The following is a 19,027-nucleotide window of genomic DNA, read 5'->3' on the forward strand; positions in this document are numbered from 1 at the left end:
GAGCAAGAAAAAGCCTATGATTATAATTCTCCTTTTGAGCCGAGACCATGTATGTGTTTGGGTAGGTGAAATTACCATTTTCTGATGGCGGGGGCTGTGTCTTACTGCTCTTGTGTAGAATAAATATGTGTAAAAAGAAGTACCTGTGCAGCTGGTAAATGTGTACAGTTATAACATGAAAAATGCAGATTATCGGACTTCTTTAGCAGATGAGAATGTGCATGTTTGAGCTAGATAAAAATCTCACTATTGGAGAAGCAGACAATATTTTTTAAACCTTATATATTATCTTTCACATTACAGTGCAGAATTCTCTGTAGATATTGCTTTAACTGTTATATTTACTTGCATAAAATGATGTAAAGATGCATGCAAGGGAGAGGCCATTAAAATGTAAATTTTGTCTGACATTAAAAAGGAATTGCCATAAGATTTTTCCTCAATAAACCTTCATAAAATGGAACAGCTTTTTTTTTTTTTTTACTTGTGTTCTATAGACCTACAAAATAGTCTATTTATGTGAAATGAATGTGTTTATCCAAATAAATTTTTATCTGTGTTAAATTGGTATCCAAGAAGCAGGGAATCCATTTTCAGTTTCTCAGCTTCTATCCCTCTTACAAGATTCATCTTTTTGGTCTATGAAGTAAAATGTTCCTAAATTTTATGGATTACTTCTAATGTAGTTTGTTGACTTGATCTTGTGGCAATTTTGTTTTGTTGTCTTTTGTTGTTGTTGTTGTTTTTAAATATTCATACATTCTTTAAGCCTATTCCTATGATTTTTGTTAACCTTTCTTGCTTATATCAAAATGATATAACTGAGCAATGATTAGTAGTTTTCCCACAAAATCTGTGTCGTGACTGTTAACTATTCTGGTTTTTGATTTAGGTTGTCGTTTATTTCTGTGTTGTTTGGAGTGCCTGTCAGTTTTATTTCTGACAGTGCTCTGCTTGGAGGCTGAAAACTTTGACAGATTAAATCTCACTTTCTGATACTTGAATGTTCTGTTTAATGTAGGAAGTTCTTTTGATGGTATTAACATCATAGTTTTTTAAGTTTATACTTTGATGATACAGAATTTTTGACAAGTTTATGGGGTTTTTTTTCCATGTAAACAGTTCTATAATGAAATACATAGCAATGTAAAGATGCTACAAAAATCCAAGATGAGGAAGAAGTTTCAAGTTTTATGCATACTTACTGTTAGGCCTTTTTTTGGTGTTAAAATTCACTGTGTTCCATAAATTTGGAGAGCAGTATTTCAAAAGAGCAATATTATGTTTCCATTAAGTGAAACCATCTGGTAAGGCCGTCAGAATGAATTGGTACTGTTACCTGATCTTTTTTATCCATCTCAAAGAAGTAACTGGATCCAGATTTTATGTTAAATTAATGTAATTAACACAGGTTTGAAACACCATTTTAAGATTTAAATTGCAGTTCTTTGCAAAGATTTTCTTCCTCTGTCAGTTAAAGAGGGAGAAAGTAATTCTAAAAAGCATTTTTAATTGCCTGTCTTGAAATATTTTAGATTGTTTTCCTGCTCTTGTTATGTTTTAGGTAGTTGTATGCTACAGATATTGTTAGAATATTTTGTTATATTTAGTACTAATCAAACATAATGTTTACCATGGACCAAAGTTAATGGTCAACCATAAGGTAGAAAACCAATTACAAAGAGTGCTGGGCCAGAGTACTGCAGAGTTGCATACCTACCTCAAGAAATATTTAGCAATAATACGTGGGATTTGGTGGATTTTGATGGTCTTACTTGAATTTCCCAATATGGACCAGTATACAAGACAATGATACAGTATTCCTTTCTTACTATGATTTTCCTTACTTCTAAGATGTTGCATAGCATTGCTCTCAATCAAATGTTTTTGTAGAACTGTCTAAATTATTTTTATTTTAAGTAGGATTTTAACCTCTTTTCATACCTACATTTTCCAGCATATTGAAGAACTTTGATTTTATCTATTTCATACCTGCTTTTATGTAAATGTAGATTTTTACATTTGTTACACCTCCATGAGTAAGACATCAGCAGGAGTGGTATGAAGAACTTGACAGTATTACAAAGTGCTGTTTAACAAAAAAAATCCTCAATATTTCAGTTGTTTATTCCTTGAGTGCTTTTTATTTTCATAATTATGTATTGAAGTCATAAGTCAGTGTTGATGTAACTGGTGGTACAGGACTCTTAATTCATAAGCTGGGCAGAATTCAAGTCCATTGGGGAGAACTTGGAGTTAAGGCACAGTTTTAAAATCATAGATCTATATTCAGTAATTGTTTTTGATTAAATAAGTGGCAAGAATTGTCAAAGTATGATCAGAATACATTTTTTGTCCAAGAGACAATAGTATCAGAAAACAGTTGTAATTGAGGGAAAATGTCTACTCCTGTAGAGTCTTGTAATTAAAACCAAGCACAGCAGGTGAAATCTTTGTTATGAACCTCCCATATGTTCTATAAGTATGGTAAAAACTAAGATTACTTAGATGTCTTAAGTAAAGAAATACAAGTCTTGATGCTTTTGCAGAGGAATTGTAATTATCAAAAGTTTCTGCCAAGATACCCTTTATTGTTTGCATTTTTTTTTACTGTTTTTAGTAGTGTTAAAATGATTTTTTTGAGTATGTAAATGGAAATCTTTAATAAGACATTTGTAAGGTATTTAGCTTCTCCGAATCCTTCAGGTGTTCCAACTTGAAAGACAGGGTCTGCATGTGTGCTTGATACGTTATTATTGAGTGTCTCATTGTTTACTTGGTGCATTAGAGCTGCTTTGGTGTTGATCTGAGGCTTGGCCAATAAGTTAATCTGATAAGATGCCCACTAAAACATTTAAAACCTTATTTGTCAAAAAATTTTAAAAACAAGGGCATAAGTTTGCCCTGATAAACAGTTGGACAGATACCTAGAAACGTTTTTTTTTTCTTTTGTGCTGAGTTTTAACCTAACTCCAAACTTCTAGTAGTTCTTAGTGCTAGAAAAAGGACCAAGCAATGATTTACAGGTTTGTTATCTTTTTAAAGCAGATAGTATGACTTCTAAAATTAATAAAATTGAAATTACATGCGTTATTCTGATTATATGGATTAGTAGTAGAGTAGAAATGAGATCAGAAAAACTCATTTCTCTACTTCAAGTGATTGTCATTTCACTGATGCCCAGTAAAAGGAAGGAGAAGGGATAAGGAAAGCAGAGCATGTTTTGTATATTATGGTTTATATTGGTTTATATGGGTGCCTTTGAAACAGATTTCATTTTTCTTTTCTTTTTTTTTAGAATAATGCACATAGTGCACATTTTGGTGGTTTGAAACAGTCATTCAGAGTGAAGATAAACCTGCAAATGAAGCAGCTTTGGTTTTAATATGACTCAATTTTAAAATGCCTTGACTTTTCTGCATGCTTTTAAGTGTGGATGGCAGTTGCATCTCTGGTACCCGAGATCCTTGCATATTTTCTCATGTATTGCAGTGTGTCAGTCGTTTTGCTTATTGACTTACTTGTACTTACTTTCAATTCCCTTGGTTTTGCTTTCTTGCTGATAGCAAGCTGAATTCAGTGTTATCTTCTTCCTCCATGCTTGTCAGCTTGTCCCTTCCAATGAGTCCCTAGAAGTGCATCCTAAATCCCGTTGGGTAAATCTCTCCGCAGGAGTTTGCTGCTGCTGTGCTGCGCTGCGACCTCGCTACAAGCGTCTGGTAGACAACATCTTTCCTGAAGATCCAAAAGTGAGTCATGACTTTAAAATTTTAAGGGATTGGTGTTTGAAAATCTGTGATTATAACTTGGGACTTAGCAGTTTTTTTAATTTTTTCTTTTTTTTTTTCTCTTTTAACATTTTACCATAAATTCTGCTTTAGCGCTTAATAGCTTTAAGGGAGGTTAGTAGAATAATTTATTTGGAGAGGGATCCATGAAGATCATCTGGTCTAATTCCATTTCCAAAGCAGGGCTGCACACTGAAGAATAAAATTAGTATGTTTTGCTCAGAGAAACTGAGATTTCATTAAACAAGGTATTCTGCTGCAGAGGTAGCACTTAACTTCATCACTTTTTAGAGCCACAAACACTTGCTTTCTTGTGGTTGCAGGTGTGAACATTTTCTGGTTTTCTACAGGATTTTAATTTTTTAACTCTTGACTTACTGACTGTGAACATTTTTGTAGTTCTGGTAGTCTGTTGTGACCCAAAAAGGTTTTTCTGGTGTTTTTTTTAAATTTTTCCAGATACTCATCTACCATTTTATTTTTTCATTTCACTGTAACAGTCTCGGAGCTATATTAAAGCCTAACTCTTACTCTCTGTGAAAATATATAACTTCTGTTTACCATGGAGGAATGCATGTGTCTGTACATAATCATTTGACAGTTCAGACTGATCAAGAGCTTGTGTTTCTGCTGCTCTATTTTTTAAGTGTGTTACCAAATTTTTATATCTTTTGTTATAGTAGAAGTAAGCAGCACAGTCAGTATTTGCGTAATATTTGGTTTATGTTTACAAAGTATATTGCCTTTTTCTTAAATGATGATGTTACTCAGTGCCAGGTATTATGTAAGTGCATATTACTGGCTTTAAAGGAAATTTTTTCTGTGTATACAATATATTCAATGCATGGAACAGTATGGGTTTGTAGGTTTTTTTGTTCTAGTCTAGTTTTTGATACAGATGTAGAAACACCTGGAAATGCTACAGCTGTAGTGTTTTAGTTTAAATCTGACTCAGTAGCTCTGAGTTGGCACTTCTTAGTCTCTGCTTTGGTTAGTATTCATAGGGTCAGTGGAGGACACAGGCCAGTTCATGATGGTTCCCTTCAGTTGCACACCTTCTCTATAGTATCAGAAGATTTACTTGATAAATGTCTTAAAAGTTTTTAAGTAATTTATTTGGAAAATAAATGTTTTTATGAACTTCCAGGAGGAAAAAAAAAGACAGAAAGCCTTATCCTGTTTATCTGATAATTATGATTATAACCTCATCTAAGCCAATCTGTGTTGCAATTCATGTTGGAACTAATATCTTAATCTTTGATCTTGTTCTGACAATTAGCCCTCAGATGCCTGGGGGCCAGCCTTGTTCAAGATATGATACAGAAGAAATAAAACAGTTAAACTACAATATTAAATATTTAAACTACAATCTTGTTTGTATATTTTATCAAAATTATGCACTGAATATACTTGGTGGGGAGATGGGAAGGGAAAAAAAATTACATTGTGCTATTTGGAAGGAAGTGTGGCTTAGAACTGGTCCTATATCTCACTACATGCCTTGTCTTAGAATACTCATTCCCTCACAAAAAAAGGCTGGAGCAAGCTAGTTGCTTTGTTTCCTTTAAAAATATTTTAGTTGTTCCATGTTGCTGATTTTTGAGCTAAGGTTATGGCAGTTTTGCTCAAGAGTTTTGGGGTTTTTTCAGTAGCTTATTTCCATTTGTAAGGCTCTGATCGCTCTGATCTTTAAATATTAACTAGAAAAAAAGCAAGAACGCTTGGAAAGCTTTATATTTCCTATGAACTCTTCAATTTTCTAATTTGTATTTCTGTTTCTAGGATGGTCTTGTTAAAGCTGACATGGAGAAACTGACTTTCTATGCAGTTTCTGCACCAGAGAAGCTGGATCGAATTGGGGCTTACCTGGCAGAGAGACTGACCAGGGATGTGGCCAGACATCGCTATGGGTAAGGAGAGAAGTCATTAAAAATAGATGCCAAGAAGTCATGGAATTTCATCATGTTTGTTCTGATCAAGTCTGGAAAGCAAGACAGACCCTTTGTGGTCAGTTACCCTTGTCTGACTGCCAGGTGCCCATCCAGCTGCTCTCACTCCTCCTCCTCAGCCAGATGGAGAAGAAAATAAAATGGAAAGCTCATGGGTTGAGATAAGGACAGGGAGATCTTTTTTTCCTCCATGATGGAACTGAGTGACTTGGGGGAGGATTGATTTAATTATTGCCAGTTAGTGACAGAGTAGGATAATGAGAAATTAAAGCAGAGCTTAAAAACATCTTTTCTCCAGCCATCTTTCTTCCCAAGCTCAACTTCACTCCCAAATCCATTTCCTCCACCTCCACCAAGCAGTGCAGATTAGGACTGGGGACTGTGGTCAGCTCATACCATCTTGTGTCTCCTGCTACCCTGCTCTGGTCTTGGCTCTGTCCTTGCAGGCAATCCTTTAAGAACTGCTCTGGCATGGCTTCTTTCCTCAGGGTACAGTCCTTCAGGAGCAGGCTGCTACAGCATGGGTCCTCCCTGGGATCACAGATCTGCCAGAAAAGCTCCTGCATGGGCTGCTCTCCATGGGGCCTGCCAGAAGTCTGTTCTTGTTCCAGCAGGGCCTTTCTGTGGGCAGCAGTTCCCTTCAAGGCACAGCCACCTGCTCCAGCAGGGGGTCCTCCATGCTCTGCACTGTGGATATCTGATTACCTGTGGGCACTTCCAGTGTCCTTTCCAGGTTTAGGAAATTGGGGGTCGGTCTTGGAGCTGGCTGTGTGTGTCATGGGGACAACTCCTGGTTTCTGACAGAAACCCCCCCCTGCAGCTCCTTGCTGACAAAACCTGGCTGTGTAAGCCCAATACACTCTTGAATGTCAGTGAGGATATAGGAAAAAAGCATTATCTTTCTTTTCAGCCCTTTTGGCTAAATCAAATGTTTAAGTGAGAAATATTTTAAGTCTAAGAAGTGGCAGGAATTGTTAAAGAAAAGCAACATCCGTCACAGATCACCATTTTTTGGTCTTCATGACATCCAAAGCTGTTTTTATAACTTTATAGAAAGGGTAAATGGCCAGCACTCAATTCTGTACTTCCCTCCCTCCTACACCACCTCATCTCCTCCCAAAAAAAGGAAAAAAGAGAGAAAATATGGATGTAGAAAATAGCTCCAAGTGTCATTTTTATGCAGTGGGAAATATGCACCTTCCATTCTTTCTTTTCTATTTTTTATGGCAAGATCCTAAGTTGAACTAACTGAGTAAATGATAAATGTCTTTATCTGTCTCCAATTAATTTTCAGTTATGTTTTAATTGCCATGGAGGCACTGGACCAACTTCTAATGGCTTGCCATTCTCAAAGCATAAAACCATTCGTGGAAAGTTTCCTTCATATGGTGGCCAAGCTTCTGGAATCAGGCGAACCAAAGCTGCAAGTCCTTGGGACTAATTCTGTGAGTAAGCTCAGATGCTAAATCAAATCAGAGTAAATCTGGAAAATTAGTTTGAGAAGTCTTAAAGGGTCTGCCAGTTGACATCAATTGAAAGATGCTGTTTGTAGCAGGGCTGTATCCTTTGGGCCTAAACACAGAGCAGATACCAGCTGGAGGCAGATAAACTGTTTCCCTGCAGTATCCTGAATTCTTTTGATGTGTGGGCTCATTCCCTCCAAAAATAACTTCTGGAAGGAACAGGAAAGCTGTGCTGTGAGTTCATGGTTTGAGTCTTTAAGCAGTCCTCCTGGACCCAATATATAGGTAAGGCAGTGTTTTGTTTTCTGCAGCTTAAGTTACACAGAAAGATTCTTCTTAGCTGAAAAGTAGCTTTGAGTATTGCAATCTCACCCTCTTACCAGCTTAAATATTTCAGGATTCAGATCCAGGCTTGAAGGGCGTAACTAAAAGCATCAAAATGAAGATTTAGAGGTCTAGTTTTCCAGTTAGAGTGATGGGTGCTATCAAGGGTATAGCTCTGTAATACTTCCCTTCTAAATACTGTATTTTCCAGCTGGTAAAATTAGAATCTCATAAATTCCAGGATTGTGATGTGGACTGTTTTCACTTAGAGTTATTGCTTTTACATGAGTATAGAGTACTTGCTTTTCATGTAAATTATTGCCATTGCTAACAGTGGGGGATTTCTTTGTGGAATCAGTAAAGCTGTTGGGCTTTTGGGTTTGGTTCCCAGCTGATGGAATTAAATGGAGTTGCAGCTCAGGAAGACAGGAGGGCGTAGTAAACTGATGTTACCCCAGAGCAGGATTTCTTGTTATGGTGAAATAAAGAGAGTTTTGCTGTAATGTAGGGTAGAAGTGTCCCTTGTTCCCCCACTAGCAGGGCAGCTTTACTGAGGATAACAAGATCTATATCTCATTATACATATAAAATTTTGCTTATTCATTTAAATATCATTGAGCCAGGCTACCCTGCTGATTTTGATTTGTTTGTATAATAATGTCTGGGCAAGTTCTTTTAGGGAAATGACTTTGGAACTTGTTTCCTCGGCTGCCAAATGGCAAGGTATGCATCACTTTCCAGTTGTTTAGAATCACTGGTTAGTGCCAACCTCCACTCTGATGTACAAGGCATGTGTCGCTTCAAAATGCATGTTACTGAACAGGACTCCGCTTAGGGTAATCTGTTTGATATTCCTGTTGGTTCCTAAGTCTTTTGTGAGTAAAGGAGATTAGGGCTTCCTGAATTAGGAGATAGTTTGTGTTTGTCTTCTATAAAACTCACAAAAAAAAGGTTTCCCTAAATGAGAGGAGAAACTCTGTGAAGAGAGAGAATTTTTATGGCTCTTCAACAGCATTTCAAAACCTTATTTTAGCCTAACTCTGGTAATTTCCCTAGGTACCTTCTAGAGTTAATGAAGACAAAGGATACAAGTCTATTTGTATTGACTTAGAAGGAACAAGGGTAACAGCTTGTCTGTTTCCAAGGGCACTGCCTTACTGTGTTCTTAAATAGATTTTGTTACATTAACAGAGAAAGTTTACTGCCATATTCAGCCTTTTTTCTCTCCTTCAGAAGGAAATAAGCAAATGAACAAAAACCAAAAAGCAAGAGGAGATGGTCTGGTGACTGAATAATGCTTCATGTACTTTAGCACATGAACCACTTTGGAGTGCAAACTGGGATTGTCTAGAAGAGAAGAATGGGTTGTATATGAAGTAAATGTTTTTAACTGGTGAAAAGTCAGGCAACCGTTGGAAAATTTTACATAGTAGTTTTAGGAAACTCACTTTAAGGCCCCTACAAATTTATAGTCTGCTTACATTTAAAATATATGGAGTATGATTGTGGCTCTAAGTAGATTTTGATTATTTTCTATCCAAAGCTTCATTGATATAGAAAAGCAGTGATGTCTTTGAAGTAAAATTCAAACCTCTTTCCTTGAGCTGTAGGGTTTTTTCAGCCTCACAGATTTTCCTTCAGCTGCAGGGACTCTTGTGGTTGGTTAAAAGGGTTTCAAATGAAGCAAATCTCTGTACAGAACATCTTTGGGTAGTTTAAAGGCTTGGAAAGATTTGGAAGCTCCCACTGCCTTCTGATTGTGTTTTACTGACTTCCAGGTATTTAGTTTTGGATGCAGAACTTACTCTACTTTGTGCCCTATATTTCAGGAAAAAAAACCCCCAAAACTTTTACTTAGGTGTTTGTCATCTTAAGTTAATTTTGGAATTTAAATTTCATTTAATTTATAATAAAAAATCAATTTGTTTTTGAAAAGCAAACCTGAAGATGACTATTTTAGATAAATAATTTTTTGGGTTTTATTTATGCATTTTTAAGCCTGATCTTCAGGTAACATATAATTAATTAGTTGCATTTATATATTGCATTTATAAATTATGTTAACTTATTTCCTACAGCAGCTGGTTTTTTTCCTGTTTTCTTAATAACATAATTGTAAATCTAATCATATAAGGCAGATACTTAAAATGGTAAAATTTCATAGTGGCTATAATGAATAAGTGTTGAGATTTTTTTTATATAGACCAAATTTCAAATTGCTAATGTCTGTGAGGTTCAAAATAGCTTTTTCTAGCATGGAAGATGTTTTTATAGACCATGTGCCAGGATAGCATATGCTGGTCAGGAAACTGAAAAAATGTGGTGGGAAAAAGTGATATCTCCTTGGCTTATGTGTTGAGCATCTGAAGGCTGATTGCAATAAGCTTTTCCTTAGAAAATGATGACAATACTGTATTTCTCTCTCTAATTTTCTTGCAGAATTTCAGTAACTGAGTGTCATGAAAAGCATCTCCATTGCTCAAGTACAAAGAATTAAATGTATTGCTTAGGTCTGTAGTGTTTTTTACTAGAATAGAGGAGACAAGCTTTAAAATCTTTCACCTTGTGGTCAAAATTTTTTGGAATAAGAGATCTAATTTTTATCTATTAATCTATATCCAGTTTATGTCTATTTCTAAAGTTTTTAAAGAAGGTTCAGAAAATTTCTTTAGTGGACGACTGGTCAAGAACAATTGGATACATAATTTAGTATAATTTTCATCTTAATGTATATTTACAAGACTCAGTTAAATACAAATATTTTAAGCTAATTTGGAATGCTGATGAGGTGAATGTATTTTGTCAGTAAGGTATTGGGGTTTCATGTGATAAATAGCAGATAATATGTGGAACCCATTATTACCAAACTTTAATTATGTACCACAAGTGCTTCTTTAGTTGATAGGCTGCTTCCTTTTATAAAGGCATCTCCTTTGTAGGAGCAGTGAAGTAATGATCCCGTCAGTGACAGTGTTGAGCTTCCTGTGCATGAGAAGGTGGCTATTATTGCTGGTTGTCATCATTTGTAATTTAAAGGAAGATAGACAGAGTCCCAAGTGGAAAAGTGATCAACCAGTGCCTGAGACAAGACTTTCATATTTTTTAGTGTTGGCTTTTAAAAGCAGTTGGTTTGGGCAGAATTAAGTCCATATGTGTGTAGAAATCGTATCAAATGTCAACACTTTGAAATTAAGCCATGTCAGAATTCATATTCCCAGCAGGGTATTTACTTGTTTGCCTTGTCTGCAGCTTGCTAATCTGGAAGTAGGCAATGAAAACTTACTCTTATTGCAAGATGCTTCTTTCATTCCATGTACCAATACAGAACTTTATGCTTGTAGTGATTTAATACATAATGGAACAATCCCTTTTCTAGGATGCCTCCTCTGTCTTTTTAATAGGATTTAAATCTCAAGGAGATAGATTAACACACGGCACTCTTTCTCATTTTGTGAGTTATTAAATTATCTTAGAAATTGTGTGTCTTCATCTGCTAGAATTTAAGTGCTTCAGGGTCACTCAAAGTTAAGTATTGCTTCTCCCGCTCATACTTGTGCTCTCTGGTTTTGCAGTTCCACAGCCACTACTGTGACCCTGTAAGCCAACATTCCACTGCTGATTTTGTTACACAACTGCACATGTGCTGGTCAGGAGAATTTTTATCCAAGGGGCACAAACTAAAATAGAATGTGAAATTTTCCATCCTATTCTGATAAAACTGAAAGTGTCAGGTGACCCCAGGTATTAATAAATAAACTAAATCACCAGTTTTCATTGCTGAGAACCTCGTGATCATTTTCATGCTGTCTTTGTAATGTTAATGTATCCAGTGTGAAGCTAATGTATCCAATGTTTAAAGCTTTTCTCTTCAGGAAAATTGAAGTGCTTGTCCTTCTGGCATTTATTTGTTGTAGTGCACGCATAACATTCACACTTCTCATTAAGGCTGTGCTGTGTGGTTTGTAAGAGTATTACATTTATAGGAGATCATGACTTCCCATGTGACAGTTTCATAATAATGAAACACAGTACCTTGGCCTGTGAAAGGTGATAACTGCCAGTATCAGCACTGTGTTTGAAACAAGAGAAAATTGCAGGCTGCAGAAGACAAATTGGGGAGCTCAGATATGAAAAAAATAATTCTCAAGTCGAGCGTAGTATTCTTACAGGGAGTTACTTTAAGTAACATGACTCAAACTCAAATATGATGCATGGTGATTATTCTTGAATAAAACTGACCTTCTTTAAAGACATCCAGGGCCCATTAAAAGTTATGATTTTTCTCCTCATGTATTTGCTACATAACTGTGATAAAATAGTATAAATGCATAGAAGAAATTTTGTCCTTGAGAAATTATAGGATTTACTTACAGGGCTTGCACAACGTCTCTCTCTCTCCTGGTAATATAATCCAAATTTCTCTACTCAGTCTGGAACAAACATCTTCTGAATAAATCATATGTTTCTTCTTTGCTTTGTGGTAGATTTATATGTTCTTATACTGATTGAATTTTATTGGTTTCAAAATAAATGGAAATAAGGTACTACCAATGTAAGTTTCTTTCTGTACCTTCTGTATTATAAAATATAGAAGATGCTTGTACTGTAAAACTTCCATAAGTTACCATAGGATGCTTGAAAGCATTTACTGTGACTGACATGTTTACATATATAAAAGCTTTGTAAAAATCCTTAGGCAAGTGCTTGGACTTTCATAAGAGTTTTATCCTTTTTTACATTGAATAAGTGCTATATTTGAAGTTTGTTTGAAAATATGTGCTTAGGAGTAAAATATTCTGTAACAACAATAAAAACACCACTGCAAAGTACAGAGTGATGTCTGCTGTAAAAACTTAACATTTCTATGATGGAATGGAATTTTACACTTTACTGAATGACAGTGCACAACTCAAAACTGTTACCACAGAGAGCTTTCCTGTGGCCTAAATGCTCAATCATCTGAATGCTAGTCCTGGATCGTGCTTCAGAAATGCTGTATGTTCAGTTGGTGAAATTGTTTTGTTATAGACATGAGGACATGAAAAACCTTTGCCCTTTCTGGATCTCTTACTGTGCATGCTGTTTTGAAAGGTGTGACTTCCACGTGTTTGTGTCCCTGCTGCAAAGCTGCCCCCTGATACAGGAGAGGTACTCAGGATGAGGGAGTCCCTGGCACTTGCTTGGCCTAAAGTCATCATTTCTTCTTACAAAGGAGTTTCTTGGTACAATAAATCTTTCTGTTAACAAAACAGTTATTAGAGTGTATTAAGCTTTCCTGCTGGGAGATCCTGTCAATCAAATAATTAGTACTTCAGATAATAATAATAAAGGCTGATACTAAATGCAACATGAATTAGCCACATGAATTAATATTCTCATTCTCACAGCCACTCCCACAGTGCTCTGTCTTCTTTGTACTTTGTTTCCATTCTTTTCCATGCTTTTATGGAGGTTTTCTGGGTGAATCATTTGTTGACTAGAGCATCTGGAAAATATTAAGATAACATTGTTTGGGGTTTACTAAATCCTTGGTCTTGGTGCCTTATTGAGATGTAAGGACTAATAAAATTCTTGTCTGACAAAAAATAAATTCTGTTTTGCTAGTAACAATATCATGAAACAAACTAGGGAGCCATAGAACATATGAAGCATTTGCCAGGGTCTCTTAGGAAGGAAATGGTCATTTTTAAAACTCTGTTGTAGAAAACATATGGGCGCTGTTTGTAGATCATCTTTCAGTCTATGGCAGTGGACCATACAGAATTAGATTTTGACTTCTGTCACTTTTTTACCACCTGAAATACAGGATATTCCTAACAGAAGGACTTGTAAAATGGACTCATACTATACAATTTTGTTCCATTTTCAGTAACAGCTGAGGATGTAGTTTTATGAAGTACATAATTTTCAGCTGTTCCTGTAGCTTTTAGAGGGTGAACTGGTAGTGCAGCTGAAAGGGATAACTGTTCTAGATAAAAACCAAAAAAAAGATTAAACAAAAGAGTAGAAAAAATGGTAGGGTTTTTTTTTCTGAAATACACAGCTTTGTGTATTTCAGAAAAAATACAAATCAGCGTGCTGTAGATTATGCTAAAGGGCCTGTCTGGATGTCTATGGGTAATGTGCTGATGAAAGCAGGTTTTACATCATGAAAAATACAAAGGAAATGCCTCAGCCTGTGCTTAGGAATTGATAAAAATGGTGTGAGTAAAAGCAGAAGGATCTTAATGGAACATCACTCTGCTTCAGGGCAGAGCCAGCGCGGTGTTTGACCTTTCCTGACAGTGTTTTGTTTTGCTTTTTATTTCCCTCTGTAGTCTGTTCTTAGAACTGTCTGTGATGGAGAATCCAAAAGATCTTTAGGCAGTCTGCTCACTTTAGAAAGGAGGGGTTTTAATGGCTAACTTAGGCTTTGCTTCAATATAAACCTATTATTGATTTTCTTATTACCATTGGGCAAAGAAAACTATTTATTCTGTTTTTATAATTGTCTTCTGTATGTTTTAAGACTGATACCTTTTAGGCAGCTGTAGTTAAGGTAATTTGATGTATTTCATTCTTCTTTACTGATGTTTATCTAAAGCTTTGTCCATCTCTTGAATAATTTGAGAACTGTATCAGTTAGTCACCGTTTTAGGCTGTGATGTTTCAGCTCCATGCACCACTTCATTTAAGGGCTTATTTGGCCCAGTTAGATAGCAAAAGTTTTTCATAGGTGCCATGAGTAATGCAGATGTATCTTAGTATATTGTTCTGTTTTCCATGCCATCATATTGGCATTGACTAAGTTCCTTTTCTTCATTCAGCTGTTTCTGGCGAAAATGCTGTTCTGCAATAACCATTCCCAAATTGCTTCCTTGGTTTTTCAGGTCCTATTTCCAGTTGTTCAAAAACTAGGCAGCAAGTGTGCCTACAGCTCTGGCCAGCTTAGTGTTCTTTGCAAATTTGATGAGCCCAGTCTGCTCATCTGAGTCTCTAGTGAAGCTCAAATCATATTTTTGTAGTGTGATGATTTACAAGTGTTTCCTTATTTTTTTCCAAACTCTTGTACATCTCTCTTATGGGGAGTGTTTTTTGACAGTGTTTTACTAGCTTTCCTTTGAGAATTTTGTGTATTTTTTTGTCAACAGCATCACTGAAGTTTTGACAAATGCTGCTTCATCTGGATTCACAAAACTTACTTACTTGTCATAGGAATAAGATGGATTGATGTGATTTGTTCTTGACAAATCCATGTTGACCGTTACTTACCCTTTTGAGACTTTGTAGATGTTGGCAAATTGGCATTTTTTTCCAGTGTTTTTCTGTGAATGGACGAGAGTTGACTGGATTATAATTCCCTGACTCCTCCTTTTTCCCTTCTGTCTAGACAGAATTGACAGAATGCCTCCAAGTTTATTTCCCTTGAATTTTGGTACATCAGAATGTTGCTAGGTAACCTGGTAGTAGCAGGGTTGTGTTTGATTGCTTGGGCTGCTCTCTACAGCTGTCTGAGAGAGGGTGTGGCAGGGTGGGTGTCTGGCTCTCCTCCCAAGCTGAAAGGGATAGGACAAGAGGAAATGGCCTCAAGTTATGTCAAGGGAGGTTTAGACTGGATATTAGGGAAAATTTATTCTCTGAGGGAGTTACCACCATTGGAACAGGCTGCCTGGGGAAGTGGCTGAGTCACCATCCCTGGAGTTATGTAAAACAAGGTTTAGTGATAGACTTGACAGTGTTAGGGAAATGGTTGGACCTGGTGATCCTAAGGGGCTTTCCCAGCCTAAATGATTCTGCCAGCTGATGACTCACTGTTCGAGTGTTAGATGTTTCCATAGTGCATAGTATGTTGCATTTCATGCAGTTTCATGCTTCCATAGCTATCTAAATGAGGTTCTTGTGGGAAGACTTTTAAAAGAAAACCCTCCTATTAAGATTTTTCTTCTCTGAAGTTCTAAAGTGTTGTCAAAATTGGGTTCTTAATGCAGTTACTTCATGTTACTTGTTAAATTAAACTTAGATTAAGCTTATTACTCATTATTCTATTTTAGGAAATTGGTATTAACAGCTTTTTTAAATGTATTTCATTTTCCAGTTTGTCAAATTTGCCAACATTGAAGAAGACACACCTTCATATCACAGACGTTATGACTTCTTCGTGTCCCGGTTCAGTGCCATGTGTCATTCCCGTGACCCTGATCCAGAAATACAAAATGAGTAAGTGTCATTCTGCAGGAATTACTGAAAACTGTTGACACATTAATACTGTCTGTAATGCAGCTTTTATTAAGGTGTTTATTGGACTTTGAAGAAAATGACAGTCTTTTTGAGTAGCACCCAATATTGCAAATCTTAGGTAGCTGGAACTCCTAGGATATTTAGGTGTAATTTTACCTTAATAATGCATGTTAGATTGTGTGGATTTTCTCCAGAAAGGCACCACTTATTACTGTAAATGCACGAGTTCATGACTTACTTGAGATATTAACGAGGCTACTTATATGGAAAGCAAAAGCATATATTTAGTCTGTCCTTTGAGAATTACTCATTAAAACTGTGATTTCTTAAATGTCTGAAGTATGCTCATGTGTGTCAAACTCAAGAGCTTCCATGAATGGGAATTCTGTTTATCCCATTCTTATGTAAGTGCTACAGTTTGTTTTCCTGCGGCTCCCCCCTGAAGGATGTGTCCTTCCAGCAGCAGTTTTTCTCCTTGTTTGTACATCCCTCTTCTCTCCTGCTTTGTGTGTAATCCTATTGAAACTATCTCAAAAGATTTAGAATGAAATTGGGTTCATCTTGAATGCACAAAACTTTGTTCAGAAATAGCTAAGATTTAAGCAGCTGCAGATTTAGGTATTTACAAATTGAATTGCAAACAAAAATAATTACAGAACTTGGTTACCTCCGTAGTTCATCTAAGAAATGTTTTCATTCAGGGAATTTGACTGAGCAAGAGCTTGTTAAGTGTTGTCCATACCTGAATCAAGATTTAAAAAATGAGGGGTGGATTTTAAGAGAAATAATTCAAAATTTTAGTGAGGCTTGTACTTATTTGATAGCTGTACTAGCTTCTACTTGTTTTCAGGAAGCAAATTCTTTCCCTACCATTTATTACAATGGATAATTTGCTATTATCACTTCAAAAAATAGTGTTTTGCTATTCATGTCATTGCACAGATTCTCCTGCAAGCTATTTTTGTTTAATAAAATGATGACAATAGCTAGCAGCTAGACCAAGTCTTTTTTTGAACTTAGGTAATTTTTTTCTTTTTATTATTTCATTGTTGTTGATTACTTCTCAGTTGGTTTCATTCAAATGGTTTTAGAATTAAAGTGGTGGTTTCTTTTGTCCATTAGGCTTAAATAGACAGAAGTATCCTTTGCTTTCCATCTTGTGAATCTTTCAGAAATCTTTGAAGATCTTTTCTGACTAATCCATAGTATAATTACAACTTCTAATGGCACAATCACATGGCTGTGCTGGCTATTACTTCAGCTGTGTTGTGGTAGCTTCCCATTTTTCTTCAGCTCTGGAATAGGCTGAGATTGTGTGAGGTTTCAACTGATGGGTGGTAGATTGGTGGGTTTTATCCAGGGGACTTTTGTCAGAGCTGATGCACAAAGTTTGAGTCTTCATTGGGTAGTGCCAGCTTTATCCTTACAGGCCATCTTCTGTTCAGTTGTTTGTTTTGTCAGCTTCCTTACTGGCTTTAAAGGTGTTCAAAGAAAGCATGGGCTCTCGGGTCGGCTGCTTTGTTCTCTGCCCCGAGATGTGTGGGGTGGTTCTGAGGTGGCCCGCGCTCTGAAGAATGAGTCTGGACTCTTCGATGTTTGGTCTTCAGATTGTTTATTTTTTCTTATCTATAAAGTTTTCTTTCTGCCCAGCTGAGATCCTCTCAGCACGGCAGCCACAAGCACTCTCCACCGCTCCCGAGGCAGTGTCATCTTTTTATATTACAAACTACGTATATCATATTTACTTTTAATTCCCAATACCTATCACCTATGTTAGACAGTGCACTTCTATTCTAAACCAATCCCCAAGTGCCAACATCACAGCAGAAAATGGAGAACAAGAAGAAGAAAGAAGAAGGACGAGACACGCCCTGTTGCCTTCATCTTGTCCCCATAACCCCTATACCAAAAATCTTAAAATCTGTATTTTCACCCTGTGAACACCCTGTAATTACACCATTCAAACTCGTGTGACTTTCAAATCCCCATACCAAGTTGGCAGTTTGCTAGAAGGATCAAAATCAAGCCACCAGGTGTTCCGGGCACTATGCCAGGATCTCCGAGCCCCCCCGAGGGGTCTTCAGCAACTCTGGACATCCGGAGTGATGTGCTGAGTTCCCACAATGGGCAATCTTAGTGGTTGGCCAGTTTTCCCATTTGCTGCTTGTGAGAACCTACTGGAATTCCACAGTACTTCATTACTGCTGCCAGAGCCCTGCTGGGTGGTGCTGTGTTGCTCAGCTTCAGTAATTCCTCTTTTCCTTGCTCAGGATCCGAATTGCTGGAATCAGGGGCATTCAGGGAGTGGTTAGAAAAGCAGTTAATGATGAGCTTCGAGCAACCATATGGGAGCCCCAGCACATGGACAAGATAGTGCCATCACTGCTGTTCAACATGCAGAAAATAGAGGATATTGACAGGTAAGTGTATTCCTTGTCACTGGTGTGGTTTTTTTAAGCAATCTCTAGGCTGGGTTTTTATGGTGGATATCCTTTTTCTTTTCAATGGAAGCAACAACTCACCTTTACTAGCCGAGGCTCCTTGAAATTGATAGTGTAGGTTTGCATAATGGTTCTTAATGTTTCTTGTCTTAAAATCTTTTCAACTACGTTTATTCACTTGTTCAAGATTATGTTGGCCTAAAAGTTATTCTAGAAATGACATATCCATATTTGACTTGATAAAAATCACAAACTCTGTGTTTTAGTGGATCAGATGCAGAGATGAGTAAGCAAAGGCTTTTAGGTGACTCAAATGATTTTGCTACTTAGATTTGTTAGAAACTGAGGTTTTAATTCCTTTAGCCATTACTAAGAACTGCTTGTCCTGGCTGAAACAGTACTTCAAGTAAGGAATTAAAGTTTTATTTATATGGAAATCACCTTCTCTTTTTTGCTTTCAGTGACTCCTAGGCATATTACTTACCACATTTGCAAAAAGATATTCAAAAAGATCTCTGTGACATTTAAGGTTGAGGAGATGCCAGTCACCTTACAATTGAAAACTCACTTTTTTTGGTCCCTGTTTAAACACTATGTAGGTGTAAAAACTGTTTCTTGGTAGCACTGGGAAATTTCCATAAAATGAACTTCAGCAGAGCAAGCAAATGAAATACTAATTCCATGTCCAATTCTGGCTGCTTCAAAATTTGCCTGCTAAGAGGCTCAGCAGCCTTCCTATAACAACAAGCTTTTCATGCTTTCACTCAGCTTTCTAGATCTGTCAGTTTCTCTTTATTTAGTTTGAGTTTTGGCATTTATTTTTCAATTCCTCGGCTTTATTTTTG

The 19,027-nt window shown here is 36.5% G+C and overlaps 1 protein-coding gene across 5 annotated transcripts in view; it reads left to right on the top strand.

Annotated features, from left to right (window-relative positions):
- Window positions 1-19,027, top strand: part of EFR3A (EFR3 homolog A) — a 76,672-nt gene that overhangs the window by 19,351 nt on the left and 38,294 nt on the right. For all 5 annotated transcript variants that reach the window (XM_030966866.1, XM_030966885.1, XM_030966875.1 and 2 more), the window contains 5 exons: window positions 3,673-3,749; window positions 5,571-5,698; window positions 7,032-7,182; window positions 15,599-15,720; window positions 18,012-18,161. In XM_030966866.1, the coding sequence (XP_030822726.1) occupies window positions 3,673-3,749; window positions 5,571-5,698; window positions 7,032-7,182; window positions 15,599-15,720; window positions 18,012-18,161 (628 nt within the window). Of the gene's footprint in view, window positions 1-3,672; window positions 3,750-5,570; window positions 5,699-7,031; window positions 7,183-15,598; window positions 15,721-18,011; window positions 18,162-19,027 lie in introns of those variants that run through there.

This window comes from Camarhynchus parvulus, chromosome 2 (assembly GCF_901933205.1).
Source record: "Camarhynchus parvulus chromosome 2, STF_HiC, whole genome shotgun sequence".
Lineage (NCBI taxonomy): Eukaryota > Metazoa > Chordata > Aves > Passeriformes > Thraupidae > Camarhynchus > Camarhynchus parvulus.